At 45.3% G+C, this 15,502-nt stretch overlaps 5 protein-coding genes across 5 annotated transcripts; 2 read left to right on the top strand and 3 right to left on the bottom strand.

Moving 5' to 3' along the window:
* Window positions 1–2,879: 2,879 nt before the first annotated feature.
* BJ212DRAFT_1300976 (uncharacterized protein) lies at window positions 2,880–4,803 on the bottom strand (the record flags this gene model as incomplete). The annotated part of the gene is made up of 4 exons (XM_041333067.1): window positions 2,880–3,028; window positions 3,873–4,249; window positions 4,325–4,593; window positions 4,645–4,803. The coding sequence occupies 4 exons, from the start codon at window positions 4,801–4,803 to the stop codon at window positions 2,880–2,882; spliced, it is 954 nt and encodes a 317-aa protein (XP_041191343.1).
* Window positions 4,804–5,781: 978 nt separating this feature from the next.
* BJ212DRAFT_1300975 (uncharacterized protein) lies at window positions 5,782–6,575 on the top strand (the record flags this gene model as incomplete). Its single annotated transcript, XM_041333066.1, has 5 exons — window positions 5,782–5,896; window positions 6,072–6,192; window positions 6,257–6,307; window positions 6,349–6,445; window positions 6,495–6,575. 5 exons carry the CDS (start codon window positions 5,782–5,784, stop codon window positions 6,573–6,575), a joined length of 465 nt encoding a protein of 154 aa, XP_041191342.1.
* Window positions 6,576–6,866: 291 nt separating this feature from the next.
* On the bottom strand, window positions 6,867–9,641 carry BJ212DRAFT_1447802 (uncharacterized protein; the record flags this gene model as incomplete). Its single annotated transcript, XM_041338449.1, has 10 exons — window positions 6,867–7,216; window positions 7,241–7,426; window positions 7,493–7,507; window positions 7,795–8,295; window positions 8,317–8,342; window positions 8,392–8,528; window positions 8,618–8,747; window positions 8,800–9,013; window positions 9,067–9,268; window positions 9,324–9,641. The coding sequence occupies 10 exons, from the start codon at window positions 9,639–9,641 to the stop codon at window positions 6,867–6,869; spliced, it is 2,079 nt and encodes a 692-aa protein (XP_041191341.1).
* Window positions 9,642–12,709: 3,068 nt separating this feature from the next.
* BJ212DRAFT_1211898 (uncharacterized protein) lies at window positions 12,710–13,077 on the top strand (the record flags this gene model as incomplete). Its single annotated transcript, XM_041329245.1, has 2 exons — window positions 12,710–12,772; window positions 12,820–13,077. Coding segments are annotated over 2 exons (321 nt in total), but the record flags the coding sequence as incomplete, so codon positions are not given.
* A 1,408-nt stretch (window positions 13,078–14,485) lies between these two features.
* BJ212DRAFT_1241491 (uncharacterized protein) lies at window positions 14,486–14,653 on the bottom strand (the record flags this gene model as incomplete). The annotated part of the gene is made up of 1 exon (XM_041329598.1): window positions 14,486–14,653. A coding segment is annotated over one exon (168 nt), but the record flags the coding sequence as incomplete, so codon positions are not given.
* Window positions 14,654–15,502: the final 849 nt, after the last annotated feature.

The raw sequence follows: 15,502 nt of genomic DNA, 5'->3' as shown, positions 1-15,502 counted from the left end.
TCATCCCCATTTTCTATCAGTAATGGGGAATGTGAAGGGCTCTTCAACCTGTCCAACATCTCTCCAAACACTTGTCAATAGGTTGCGATGGCATTGGGTTGTCATATATTTTAATGCTAGATACTGCATAAGCCCTCAGTGTGATGGAACAAACTGAGGGAAGGTGAGAAAGAGAAGTGGGATATATATATATATACATGGAGGTTTGAATTCCAAACAGTGACTCCACTCATTGCATCATCATTGAGTGTAGCACCAATACTCCTCCTTGACTTCTCACTGTAAACCCAAGCAGGCACGAAGACATTCAAAATCCTTTCACATGAGGGCCTTAGTAAATATATCAGTGGCATTATGCATGGATTTGACATAGGAGAGTTTGAACTGGCCACAAGTGACTTGTTCGCGTAGGGAATGCAATGCGATGTTGATGTGTTTAACTTTTGAGTGGTATGATGCATCTTTGGAAAGCATGATTCTGCCAGTGTTATTGCAAAGTAAAGGAGTTGGGGATGATTGCACGAATTTGAGTTTGAGAAGCAAGGTGCACAGCCATGTAAGCTCTTTGGCTGCATCAGACACAGTGACATACTCTGCCTCACAGGTTGATAAAGAAATGGTTTTCTGTTGCTTTGTGCTCCAGGTAATCATGCCTGTGCCCATGGTGAAGCAGTAGCCACTAACGGATCGATGGGTGTCTGGACAGTTGGTGTAGTTGCTATCAGTGAATCCCAGTAGATGGGCAGGGTGTTCTCTGCCTAGGACAAGCTTAAGAGTATGAGTCCCTTTGAGATAATGGGCGATGTGTTTTGCTGCATCCCAGTGTACAGGACTGTAGCAATCAAGGTGTTGACACAATTGCTGTATGGCGTGCACGATGTCGGGTTGTGTACCTATGGCAAGATACATTAAAGAACCCACAAGTGATTGGTAAGGTGTCTGCATCATGAGGTTGCATTGAGCATTGGTAGTGGGAGCATGTGAACAGTGTGAGAGATGCAGGCCAGTTTCCATTGGGGTAGAGACAGGTGAGGCGCCAGACAAGCCAAATTGTGTGACAATTCAATCAATGAGCACAGTCTGTGAGAGGCTGATGGTACAATTGAGTTGGTCACAGTTGATAGCAATGCTGAGACAGAAACATGCATCACCTAGGTCAGAAATTTGCCATTTAGTACATAGCTGTGATTTGAAATCAGAGATGATGGTTTTGTTGCTGCCCACAGTGAGAAAGTCATTGACATGCACTGCAACGAGGAGGATACCTGTGTCAGTTTTGTGATAGTAAATGCAGTGTTTGCATTTAAGACATGTGAATCCCCAGGTGATCATTGCTTCATTCATGGTGCAGTTCCATACAAGACCACCCTGTTTCATTCCATAGAGGCCCTTTTGAAGCTCCCAGACCCAGTCCTCTTTTCCCGGTTCAAGGAAGCCTTCAGGCTGGTATATGTAGCAAACCTTGTCAGACTCTAGTAACCCATGAAGAAAGGCCATTTTGATGTTGATTTGATCGATTTCCCAGTCTAAGGTGGCTCCAAGGTGGGTGAGAACATGGAAGGATTTGAGGTGTGCTGTTGGCGCAGAGGTCTTGGTATAATCCTGTCCCCAAATGGCAGAGTACCCATGACAGACATAATGGGCCTTAAAATGGGCAGGTTGTCCGTGCTGGTCGCATTTAAGCTTGAAGATAGGGTGACCTCGCATAATTTTATGACCCAGGGGTATAGTCAATCATGGTACAAGCTTGTAAATGCCAAGGTCTCATAAAGAATCAAACTTGTCTTTGAGGGCTGCCTGCCATTGAGTTGAGTGTGCTGAAGCCATTGCTTCAGCATATGTGGATGGGTCATCAGGGTATTTGTGTTGCAGGTTATCAGGCATAGCTGCAAAAAGATCAGCCAAGGACAAGAGCTCCTCCTCAGTGAAAACGGTAGCCATAGCCTCAGGGGATGTCACCTTAAGGTGTTCCGCAGCCAAGAGTGAATCTAAGACAGCACATTGTGTTGCTGAGATATATGGCTTACCGTCCAAAGCACATTGTTGTTCAGACAGCATGGGAGCACGGGTTGAGTGTCATGGAGGTGAAGCTGAAATAGATGGAGCACAATGAGGAGTGTTTGATGAGGGGGAATCAATGTCCAGTATTTCCTCAATGGAAACAGAATGAGATGCTTGTGCGATGGGTGTTGTCATAGGCGAAGGTAAAGTAGCCCCTTGTTGATGTGACTCAATAAAAGACACATGATAAGAAACAAATGCTTGATGAGAGGCATCATGATAGCACCGGTAAGCCTTCAAATTGAGTGAATAGCTGATAAGAGTGCATTCAACGGAGTGGCTGTAAACTTTAGGATGGTGGTGATTTTGAATCAGGATGAAAGTCCTACATCCAATTTCATGCAGGTGAGAAAGGTCTGGTGGGCAGTCATACCAATGTTTGAATGGGGTGTGACCATCTTGAGACGTTGAAGGCATATGGTTGGATAAGTAACATGCCATTAGGACGAATTCGTCCCATCTGTTCACTGGGACATCACAAGCCAATCTCATCGCACAAGCTTTACCCATTAAGGTTCTGTGCAGACGTTCTACTCAACCATTGTGTGCTGAAGTATATGGGGCTGTGAACTGATGTTCAGTACCATGTGAGAGGAGCCACTCTTGCATGGATGCTGACTTGAGTTCTCTGTTGTTGGAGTGACAAGTCCTGACTTTGGTACCAGTTTCGACTTCATGAGCGAGTGCCCAAGCTTGAAGTGTGGGAAATGCGTCAGATTTTGAAGTGAGCGGGATAGACCAAGCGTAAGAAGAGTGATCATCAATAATATCCATGATGTATTTATTACCAGCTGCAGACACAGTATCTGGATTCTCCATCAAGTCCACATGTATGACACCCAACTTTCTGCCTGCTCTGACACCCTGATGCGACTTGGGAATGCTAGAATGTGTCTGTTTGCCAAGGATGCAAGCATCACACTTAGGTGGGACGGGAGAAAGATCAATAGGCATACTGGTTGCGTTACTGGAACATGCGAGGTCATATACAGCACGGTAGTTAGCATGCCTGAGGCAGCGGTGCCAGCACTCAAGGGTTGGCTTCTGGTGGGCTAAGAAGGTGTGATCTGCAGACAGCTGTCCACCAGATAGTGCATAAAGATGGTGTGAGGTGAGAGTCCCAGATAGCATGCGAGTGCCATTGCGTGACTGGACCCAGCAGTTGGTAGCATTGAAAGAGGTGATACAGTGATGTGCTTCACAGAGAGCAGACACAGAGATCAAAAGCACCATAGCTGCAGGAATGAACAAGACATTGTTGAGTGAGATGTGGATGCCTCTGGCAACAACCAGGCATATAGTACCAATGCCAATAGCCTGGATAGAAGATACACCAACCCTGTTAATGGAGCAAGGTGGGATTGGATGAAGGGAGAAGAAGTCATCCTCCTTGTTGCTGATGTGCACCGAGGTGCCACTATCAAGGAAGAGCAGGACCACAGAAGGGTCAATGATAGTGCGCTTACGCTGATTGAGAGCCTTATATGTGAGACTGGCAAAGTCCACAGGACAAGTGTTGTGGCACCAGTCCAGGCTGGTGGTAAGGTTATCAAGTGACATGAGGAGAGTGGTATAATCATCTTCCCCAGTGTCAGATAACTTGTGGATGAATGCTGGAGTCATGACATCACTGGCCAGTCCGGCAAACTCAGTGGAGGTGGGCATATCGGAAGTTTCAGCAGCAGATGGAGTGGCAACATATATGGCCTCATGACTCTTGCTGTCGAGTAGGTAAGCACGACCATTCATGTCATAACGCAGACCACCTGGCTTTCCAGTGGCTGCAGTAGGCTTAGGTACAGTGGTTTTACCTGCAGGCTGTCCCTTAGCCTCACAAGCTGCACATCTATGTGCCAACACTTCCTCTTGTTTCCCCTTCATAGCACCTCCTTTGCTGAAGCAGTCTCTCATTGAGTGACTGGAGTTGCCACAGGTACCACAAGAACTGTGTTCATAATGACTACCCCCCTTACTGGTGGCAGCTAAGGCCACATCACCACTCTTGGATTTCGCAGTGTCAAGCAACTGTTGCTCAACATCAAGGCGAGAGTGGATGTGGGAAGGACCATAAGGGTTAGTGATAGTGCTGGTGGTGAGAGCATCAGTGATATGATTCTGGATGTGTGGAAGATCCTCAGCCATAGCATTGAGCATCATAATGGTGAGGAAGTCTTCTTCCTTGGGAATACTGATGGCATAGATGCAACATACTAAGTTGTGGAGAGTAGTGCTAGTGGTAGAAAGCCTTTCTGAATGAACATACTTGATCACCAATGCTTGTTGAATAAGGAGAATCTGGGCAATGGGTCCAACCTTCTCATGACATGATTTGAGGGCATCCCATGCTAGGTGAGCATTGGTGTATCCACAAAGGAATTCTTGTTCTTCAGAACTGGAATGGGTGTGTAAGGCAGCCATGATACACAAGTTGTTGAGATCCCAATGCCCCGCACTGGAGGGATCCAGTGAAGGGTCAGGGCAAGCAACTAGTCTGAGAATATACCCCCCTCCATGTTTGAGTAAGAGGTAATTCTGCATATGGTTGGACCATATGCCCCAATTGTTCTTGCTTCAATCGAGAACTTTGATCTTGTCCAGATCAGTCTGGCTCAGCATAATGGCCATGATCATAGCTTGAAGTGTAGACATGGAGACTGAGGGTGGGATGACAGATGGTGGACTGAGAGATGCGCCTTTAGTGCCAGAGCTCTTAGAGCTAGTATGGGTTGTAGTTGAAGGCATAAGGACAGGAGGTGGGAGATCAAAAACAAGCGACACACAGGTATATATACTTGTGGGCGACTGCAAGTGATTTGCCTTGACCTAAGAAGGCAAGATTAAACATTGAGATGACATCAATAGACATTGATAAGATCCCCAAGGGTTTAATAACCTGGCAGGTTTGTTCTGGAGGCTTGTTAAGTACCTAGCTGGTAATTCTGCTCCTCAATTTACAAGTGAGCAGGGCTCATAACCTTTTAATGCTAGATACTGCATAAGCCCTCAGTGTGATGGAACAAACTATATTGAATACCTAGATACTACATAAGCCTAAGCTGTAGTCAGTATCTAGCAGCATCAGTAAATTAGCACATTTCTTGGTGCCACTTTGTGCAAAAGGTTAAATCTTATTTACATCTTATTTACAATTATTTACTTGGCACATTTGTTGACAAGTCGAAAAGAAGCATGATGCAAACAAAGCACTGATAAGCACTGCAAGTGTACAGAAGTGACTTCATATATTTCAAGCACAAAAAGTATAGTAAGTCTACATCTACTTATGTACCCGTTACTGCTGATTGATGATCTGGACAGTTGATGGCTTCAAAAAACATTGTTCGAGGCCAAGGCAGCAAACACCAATGGGATGATGTTGAGATAAGGGCTGATTTGATGATTTGCACTGAGGTGGTTGCAGAGGGAGTGGAGGTGAATGGAGAAGGGATGGAAGCATCATTGGGGCTCTGGGAGAGGGTGAGGAGGTTCTGGACCAAGAAGGATTGCATCCAAGTCTGTGTTGCTCAAGTGTAAGGTGACTGTATACCAAAGTGAGTACCAAAATATCTTGTGGTATTGGAACACTTACCAGTCATGCTATTGATAGTATTGTCTCACTCATTCAGACCTGTAAACATGAGCTGTTAGCGTTGTAGCACATGTACTATATAGAAGAATGCACCCCGCCTGTATTGTGCACATCACCAAAAGTTTCAACTGATGCCCTGGGACCTGACCATTAGCAACAGACTGAGGATTGGATTGAATGACCATTTTGTTATTGATATTGAGCTTGTAATGTGCATGAATGTGCCAGGAGAGGATGGAGAAGATGGTAGGTTATCTGTGTCATTGGGCAGAGAGGAGCAGGACCACCTGCTGGGAGATGATGGTGGAATATGAGGTGGTGCGTTTTCATGCTCTAGCTTGGGAAGACCTGAAAGGGAGAGATGAGGGGATCTGAGCTCTGGAGGATCATTGATGAGCGCACATGATGACCGTGTCTGCAGTCTGCAAGTTGAGCCCCAAACCACCAGCTCATGTCGACAGGATGGAGACCGAATCCTTCGCATTGAACTGCTGTATGTGTAAGGCATGCTCTTCTGTTTTCATACCACCATCAAAACAGAGGTACTTCCAGCCCATCATCTTCAAGAAATCTTCCATGATGTCCATGACCTTCATCATTTGGAAGAAAATGGGGATCTGATAGACACAATGATCAGTACAACTCAGGCAATTATAGGTGTGACACACCCTGTGACCTGCTGCAAAGAACTTCAAAAGGATGTGCAACAAGAGCTTGAGTTTCTCTTCTTCATTCACATTTGGGAAGGTTGTTCTGAAGGGGGGTGCTGGTGAGAATGAGGTGGAAGTGGGAATGGTAGGTACTGCATGCTCCACATGATGGCTCTTCATGACATATCTGGAAGGTTGTTCTGAAGGATGGCCATGAAGTACCAGTTGTTAAGCATGCCTTCAAAAATGTTGAGCTTCTGATCCAGCCTTCGTGAGTTTACCGAGTTGGATATCTGAGCAAAGACAAAGGCATTAAAGACCAGTGTCTGCACAATGGTGGCATTCCCCGACATGTCTGCGAAGCCCAGGGGGTGCTGGTTAGGATAAGGTGGTAGTGGGAATGGTAGTACTGCATGCCCCACATGATGGCTCTTCATGTACATAGCCTTGAGGTGAGGCTTGTCAAGAGGGGAGACACATCAAGGAGTAAGATATTCTATTGGGATCTGACCGTTAAAAACAGACCAAAATATGAATTGAAGACTTACCTATGCCATACATGGCGGTCAGGAGGTTATTTCAAAGGCATGGTGATCAGTGAACTTGTTGACATAAAATGAGCAGAAAGAATCAATAGAATGGTAAAACATGAGGCCATGAGGGATGTAGTTGGAACCGTATATAGGTAGCAGGTGTGCTGCACAGAACACCATCTTGATATGAATCACAGCAAGGTGCTGAGAACCATCCTCATGGAAACTGGGAAGGACCATCCACATGCCAGTGTCTTCATCAGCACAATCATTAATCTTCTCAAACCATTGAATGAGAGCACATGGATATACTTCCCAGTTGTGATTGAAAGAAAAGAAGCATATGATTCTCGCAACTTCGAGTCCTCGCATGCCTTGAGCATCTGAATCAGTGTTGACGAACACACAGTCGTTGCGCAGGTACTCATTTCTCCAGAGTGGACATGCATGGATATGTTCCCATCGCATGCCACCAGTACCACTCAGATCGCTGGGAGCAAAGAAAGTTGTGGCAGCAGAATTGAAGACCTGGAGCTTGCCTTTGTGCCGAGGCAAGCTACCAGTTGGGACATCTGCAGGATTGCGGGGATCATCTCAGTTGAGTTGAGTGAACAAGAAGTGTCAAATGAGGCATCACAGGTCTGGAACAGCAACTTCACATGCTAATGCCACTACTGTTCATGCCCATTTTTGTTCTGTATGATACAATAGTTAGCATCGAGGGTAGACACTGCTTGGTATCACTTACGAGGAGTTTTGGCAAGCCATACATAAGCAAGGACTGTTGGACCATCCACTATCTCACCATCATCAATATCAATGACTGGTTGTGGTTCAACGTCATGGGCATCTGGCTGTGGTGGAATAGGAGGGACAGCTTGTTCATCTTCATCTAGTGCTATATGTTGCTGTTTGAGTATGCGAGAAGACAATCAGAGAAAGAAATGTTGAACAGACTTACCGAGAGCGGCTAAAGCACTTAACAAAATAGTGCCAGTGAGCATCCCTTGTACATCAAAGTCTACATGGGATGCTGCAAGCTTGTCAAGGCATTGATTGGTTACAAGCATCTGACCAAGGGCATTGTGCTTGCTTGACCAATGCCAGGGCTCCTTTACAGCCTTGATGTGTTTTGATTCTGTAATTGAGGAGCATAGTCCGTTCAGGGCACCAAAGAGTCGAATCATGTCTGCATAATGAATCATTGAGCGCTGGCGAGGGAGTGAGAAGGTAGGAACGACAAGATCAAATATCTTGCAATAGTGATGGAAATGGTGAAGTGCATCTTGAATCTGATTTAAGGTATCTTCGGTGACAACATCACACTGCACAAGATAACAAAATTCTAACAATGCACGAAATGCACGAACCATATCTCCAGGTACGTGGCCTTCAATAGCTGGAAGAAAGACCTTCATGAGCACTTTCGAATCATCACCTGTCCACTGTTTGAAGTCGTGGCCTTGAGGAAATCATCATAGACCAGCAAATGATGGTACAGCAGTGACTCTAACTTAAATTAGACAATAGTATCAAGATAATAAATAAAGTAACATACCTGCAATCTATGTCACTCATAATCTCCTCCACCTGCCTGGTCCCATGTGCAGCCTTGAGGTACTTCACTACCCAGTTGACGAGATGGTCTGTGAATGCACCTTTAATGAGCTGATGGAGGAGGTCAAATGACAGTAACTCATGGATATCTGCTCAGGGGAAGTTGTTTGTAAAGGGCTGCACAATAGATATTAGCTCGGTATTGCAAAGTGACCAATTCCACTCACAACGAGATCGCCAATGATACCGAATTCATCCCATAATACATCCCTGCATAGCTCATCGATTAGGAAATCAGTATGCCCATGACAGTGATACACACCACCACCATCAAGGTTTGTTTGAACTGCAATACATCTATGTGTATCATTAGTACAGATGGATACTGATTACAAGCTCCAATACTCACTTTGGGCACCAATGCTTAATGATACAAGATAGCACTAATTGTTCCTTGTAATCTGCTATGTAGATAATGCGCCAAAAATGACCATCTCCACAGCACACAACTTCATATTTGGTCATTGCGGATTTCAAGCTGGAGAGAATAGCAGATAGCAAGCTGTGGAATAGCTGGCAATGAAATATCCGAAACATGTCATCTTTTGAATGCTTCCTGTCAGCTGTAGTATAGTAAGTTAAATGATGCACAATAAAATTTAGAAAAAACATGTACTTTTGGGTATGATGAGGAAACCGATTATGACAAGAGCATCATGGTGAGCACACTGTACGTTGTTGCATACATTGCTGATCAAGGCATAAAGGTGATAGTACTCATTGTTACCGGTGCCCACAGAAATGGTAGTTTTATCACTACTGAGAATGATTGGGACTAACACAGATCCATGTGCCTCTGGATCTTTTGATATGGTGTCCTTGGTGAAGTGTTAGCTATGTCCCAACTTGGAGCAGTAATAGCTGGAAACATACTGCTTGTTGCCATGCCAAGTCCCTGGACATGAAGTCTTTCCAATGACATGTGTCATCCACTGCATCGTATTCACGAAATGGCATATAGTTGATTTCGTCTTTGAAGGTAGGGTTGGCTAATATGTTGTGTGCCATCGTGCAGGGGTCCCTATACCACACCTCAAATTCATCATCCATCCATGGTGGGACAACCTCAGGGCATTCTCCTGTGTATTGAACTGAGAAAGATTGCCAAGGGACATCACCAAGCTGTGTTGCATCTATGACATTGTGGAGGTCTTTATGATTGGTGAATGGAGGGACATCATGGTGTTTCATGAGAGTTGCGGCCATTAAATTGCATAGGAAATCCAGGTTCTTGGCAGACATGTGGCATTTTTTGAATGCGAACTCGGCCATCTCAAATTCTATTCTATTGCAATATGGGCTCCAATCATCAGGAGCCTTTAGTGGCATAGGAGTTGGAGGGGTGCCATGTGGCAGAAATTCTCCATCAGCCGTGCATGGTCATCCTAAGTGTGAATCTAAGTCAAAATCAAATCAAAAACAGATGTAAAAGAACACACCATTTACCATTGAATGGTATGTATGATAACACTGCTTGCTTGAATCAGTAAATTCTGCATCAGCATTGTCTGAATCCTTGTGAGTTGGTTCAGAGGGCGCAGGAGGTGATGGCTGGGGATGTTGTGAGAAATCCTGAGGTGGTGGTGTGAAATCTGGAGGTGGTGGTGTGAAATCTCAAGGGTGGGATGGTGACCAGGATGGTTGAGGATGGTGGCAAGGGGGTAGCGGTGGTGGTAGGAGATCTTGAGGAGGTCCTGGAGTAGGTATATTTGAGTGGAGTGAATGCCTGTGTTGGGTGAGACCTGATTGATTTCGAAACCAGCATGCGCAGCCCGGAGCTGGGCATGGAAGCTGAAGTAGGTGGTGAGCATGGCAGGGAGGCATATGTGCTGTCAGCCAAGTTGGTAGTAGTCGAAGAGGATTTCTGAAGGCAAGCGACCAATTCGGACCAGCACCAATGTGACTAAACCAGGCTTAATGCACCAATGAAGGCTAGATTTTGGGGTTCTTTGAAGAAATGCCCAAATCACACAGGCTCATTGACGAACACTGGAAATTTAAAGGTGTCTGATACAGTGAACTCTGGGTTCACTAGACCAGCATTTTGGAGTGGCAAGTGCAAAAGAATCGCGCAAATCTAGTAGGTACATCAGGGTCAATGTAGATATTTATTCAGAGTCAGCTTAGACTACAATTTTTGAAGAATCGTGACAAAACATACCTTGTTGTGAGCTACCATCGCCCTCAAATTTCTTTAGCCTCCCAAACCCTCCATTGATACTATCATGCCTGCCAGCACAGTTCCACAACGCATGATGACTCAACCTAAGAATGCAACTCAGCATCCAGGACATATTCTTACTGGAGGTGACAACTGCATAAAAAGATGTACCAAAGCTCAAAAGGCCACTGACAATCAATGCGAAGAAGAGGAGAAGGAGGCAAGTCAAGCAGCTATACAGGAAACTCATAAGTGTGTTGCAGCATTTCAGAAACAGTTGCAGACAGACCAAGCTGCTGCATGTGCTGATGCACCTAAGCCTAGTCATCCTTGTCCTCATCCGGTGAAAAAGGCTGCAAAAGCTCCAGAAACCACCAACTTGACTACAGCTGCCAATAAGGCTATTGGCGCCAAAGGTAAGGGTGGCAGGGCTGATAAATCAGCTGCCAGTGCCAATATTGAGCATCCTGGGAGTGAAGAAGATGAGGAGTTGGAGGTGCAGATGCCAGGAGGACACACAAAGAAGAAGGGAAAGAGGACAGTGATACCAGTGAAAACACCTATGAGAGATGCAATTGATGTGGCAGGTGCCCTTATCGCCAGTGAATCAACACAGGCACATGATGATGATAAGTCATCTGACTCAGATGTGTAAGGCATTTTATTGTTTTAACCATGAAGTTCCATCTGACCGAAACATCTCTTTTTTTTTCAATCTCATGGTCTATGATAACAATGCTAGCTCTCCACCAGCTCCTAAAAAATTTGGTCTTGCTGGTCGTATTCCAAATTGGATGTTGAGTATTCCCATTGGTGGTTCAAAGCCATCCTCCAACTTGAAGCACAGATCTTCTGGAGCACTTTCTACTATCTCTAGTACCACTCCCTCCTCTAAGCTTACTAGGGGGAGCACTATGAGTAGTGGTGGTGCTTCACTCACACCTATCCATACCCCCAATGTTGGGCCCAACAACATGTCAGACCTTTTTACAACCCTTTTTGCAGATGATGAATTAACCGATTCAGCCAAACGCTCTCAAGCGCTTGCTCATATGTCAAAATTAAAGGCTGCTCAGGTGAGTCCGACCATCTGGTTTAATTCCATGTGCTTACTGCATTTCCAGGGTGTCAAAATTTCTCAGAAGGATTCTATACCTCAGATGAACTTAGCCCATCACAATGCCAATCCAACACCCAAGCAGCTCAACCAGATTGAGCCTGATATCACTGCTGATGATAGTGCCTTCAATATCATGGATGACAACCTTGAAACGAATGTGAAGACTGCACCTGTAGTAACTTCCCTTGTTGACTATGATTCCAACAGCGATAGGGAATCTGATCTTGAACCTCCTCCTTCTGAGCAGGTTCCCAAAGGATACTACAATGCTGACCTCCGGCCTCCACATATCACTCCATCTTACTCATCCTGCTCTACTGGTGTCAAGCACAAACTCATAGATGCTGAGGATGCCTTAACTGAAGATGACTTGATCAAGGACAATCTACTTGAGGACAATCTATTTGAGGACAATCTATTTGAGGACAATCTATTTGAGGACAACCTCATGATTACGGATGACTTTGTGATCGAGGACAATGACCTCATGATCACAGATCAGCAGGTTGAGGAAGACTTACCCTCCTCCGATATTGAATTTGTGGGTCACATCAAGTGTGTGGTCAAGCCCAAGCATGTGGTCAAGACTGAGTACAAACCAGTGTCCTTGTGGTTGACTTCTACGGTAGTGTGCTCTGGTTTCAAATATTTTGATTCTACTGACTACAAAATTTATAGACCAGCATTGGCGTCAAATGCAATGCCCCCACAGCAAAGCAGCTGAAGTCTTCTTGCAGTGTGTTCAGCATCCCAAGTACCATAAAACTTGAGGCTGGTCCCACAAATCCCTTAGAGGTGACAGTGGAGATCCTCCCCCATTCTTTGTATAGGATCAAGCACCTTCCTGGAGGACCTCAGGCAGTGGCTAGGTGGAGTTCCGTTTTCATCCCTACTCTCATTTCTGCTATCAGAGATCAGGATGAAGTCTGGGGTCGTATCAAGTTGGAAGCCTTACTCCACACTACTTTACAGGACACCTGGGATGTGGTCTATGAAGATACCCCCCACACCATCACAAATGATGGACCTGTTATGGCTATAGTGAGTAATTTTTGATGCTATTCATGTCTGACATTTCTTCTTTTTAGGCTCTCCAACAGCTATCAGAGTGGTGCAATGGGATTGGCTCCACGGCTGTCACAGTATTCACCAACTTCATGTCATTGCAAGATGATGTCAAGACCAATGAAGATCGCAAAGGATTTGCAGAGAGCTTACTCATCGACCTAGCGTTCCTGTATGGGAACATCATGGAGGATGGGAAATGTGAGAGACCTTTTCAGTCTGACCTCATTATTCAGGTTCTTGTACAGCACACATGCGCCACTTGGGGCACTATTGACAGCCATCACAAAAGAATGCATGCGAAAGGCGCTCTCAGTCTTTGTACTGCAGCGGCATGTATTTCTCCCCTCTCTTCACAGCACAGCTAATTATTTCCTGTGTTTCAGATGGAATGCGCCATACACCTTATCGCTTCCGAGACACTTGTCAGCAAATTAGAGGTGAACAGTAAAGGCAAGGCCATCAAGGTCCCTCACTCTATGAACAAGTCCTCAGGCAAGATCAGCAGCTCTCAAAAGGCCTTCTCGGACACCAACTTTGGTGAAATGACTAGGTGTTACATGAAATCTATTAATTGCCTGCAAGATTCGGTCCTCCAGGATATCTGGGGATGGGCAAAGGAGATCGCCTTGAAGAGGCATGGTGCACCCTCCGCTGTACTAGATGAACACTCTGAGGATGAGCATGCACTCATCTTCTAGTAGTACTACTAGTTGCCAGTACAGTCTTTCTCATTGCCTGCATGCATCTCACTAACTAATATTTTCAAGTTGACTACTACTCTTCGCCACTGCCTCGTCCTGCTACTCTTTGCCGCTGCTTCATACTGCTACTACTCTTTGCTGCTTCATTATTCTGCTGCTGCCAGTGCTATTGCTTCTGAAGCTCCTTTTTAATGTCTTTTCTGTACTTAATCTACTTGTTGCTTGAAAATGCAATGTTTTGTGGTCATGTTTCTCTCAAAAAGTGTGAATAAGTCATGAACAAGTCAAAAATAAGTGAAATAAGAACTATTACTTGCTACTATTTGCTAGCACTTGCACTACTTACAAAGGCAAAATCATCGAAAAAAAGCCAAAATAAGTGTGGAAAAAGGTCCAGTCAAGAGGAGGCATCTGCTTTTTCAACTTAAAATTGCTTGTGGCAAGTGGGTGTCGCCGTTCTTGCACGTGGCTTATCCACACCTTTTTGGGAACTTAACCGGCGGCAAGTTACCAAAAAGGCAGGTCAAGAAATATGCTAATTTACTGATGCAGCAGAAGGACCCATGAGAACCCCTTTAGAACCCAGGTCGGCTGAGGCCCAAACTTGTCCGGACACGTTTTGGGGATTTTTGTCCGGATGCCGTCCTGGGTTCACCTGAGGGCTGAATTTTGTCCGGACTCTGACCCAGGTTACCAAAAATCTCAAAAATGCGTTTTTTCTTATTCTAAGTAGCTAGGTGTGTTTAGAATAGCCACGAGAAGCAAAAAACAATCAAAAATCGCCTTCTTCATCCCTCTGTGTGGCCCCGTTCCTCGAAGTCCTCTTGCGGAACGATTTGGCCGCTTCCGCCAACTGAGGCAAAGCAGTTGATAGGATATCGAAGTCTGTGAGGTCTGCAGGTGCAAGTTCGAGTCCCGAGCGCGTTAGGTTGGGCTTAGATGAAAGTAGACAGAGAAAGGCAGTAGAAGGAAGGAAGGCAAAGTGGTTGCATTGGAACATGGCGGTTGCATCAGGAATGGAACGAAAATGACGATGAAAATGTTGCTGGTAGATATGGACGCCAAGGTACGAGACACCAGCGATAGCGTCTGCTTTGTCAACAGCAGCGTGTTTGCCGTTTTTACCGCCACCTTTCGAGTATATTGCAATCACTGAGACTGTGTCAGCGATTACAATGACATGATAGCACAAACTCACCTCGGCTGATGCGAAGGCCCCACTCCGTGTATACAATCGCAAAGTCATCGACTTTGAGGGGACGGAGGGGGACAAACGAGATCGAGCTCGTTCATAACTAGACGTGAGACAGGAGAACTGTACCAATGAAAGAAAAAAGATGTTGGTTTGCGCCAGTTGCACTTTTGTGGGCATCACATATAGTAGTCGACTTGCTCATTCGAACTTCAAGCGTCCAATGGAAGCTGTAAAAAGCAAGATTTGAACTCTCGCGTTCAACATTATCGACTGTGTCGTTCCGCTACACTACTCTACCATATTTGTCCGGACTTCGACCTGGCATACCACCACCCCCCTCGCAGATGTCCGGACGCTCACCTGGGTTGACACCCAAATTAGACGTTTTGTGTCCGGACTGTAACCTGGGTGAAACGGTCATTTGGGTCAATTTTTGTCCGGACGCCAGCCTGGGTTCCATGGGGGTTCTCATGGGTCCTGCAGCAGACCGAATAATAAAAAGGCTTACCCTCAGTGTGATGGAACAAACTGAGGGAAGGTGAGAAAGAGAAGCGGGATATATATATACATGGAGGTTTGAATTCCAAACAGTGACTCCGCTCATTGCGTCGTCATCGAGCGTAGCACCAATAATATAAGTTGAAGCACTTTTAGGCCGAGCCATTCTGGATAACCATCAGAATTGTGGTGTGATTTGAAATACATATTCCGATAGCGGACCGCGTGGTACCCGTTAGTACCCATGCCTGCAGTAAATCAAAAGAGACCTGGATGGTAGTCTCAAGCGTCAACTTATGTTGATGGTTC

This window comes from Suillus subaureus (assembly GCF_016647635.1).
Source record: "Suillus subaureus strain MN1 chromosome Unknown BJ212scaffold_23, whole genome shotgun sequence".
In the NCBI taxonomy this organism is placed as follows: Eukaryota; Fungi; Basidiomycota; class Agaricomycetes; order Boletales; family Suillaceae; genus Suillus; species Suillus subaureus.
The sequence above is the reverse complement of the archived record's forward strand: the minus strand, read 5'-3'. Positions and strand labels throughout refer to the sequence as shown.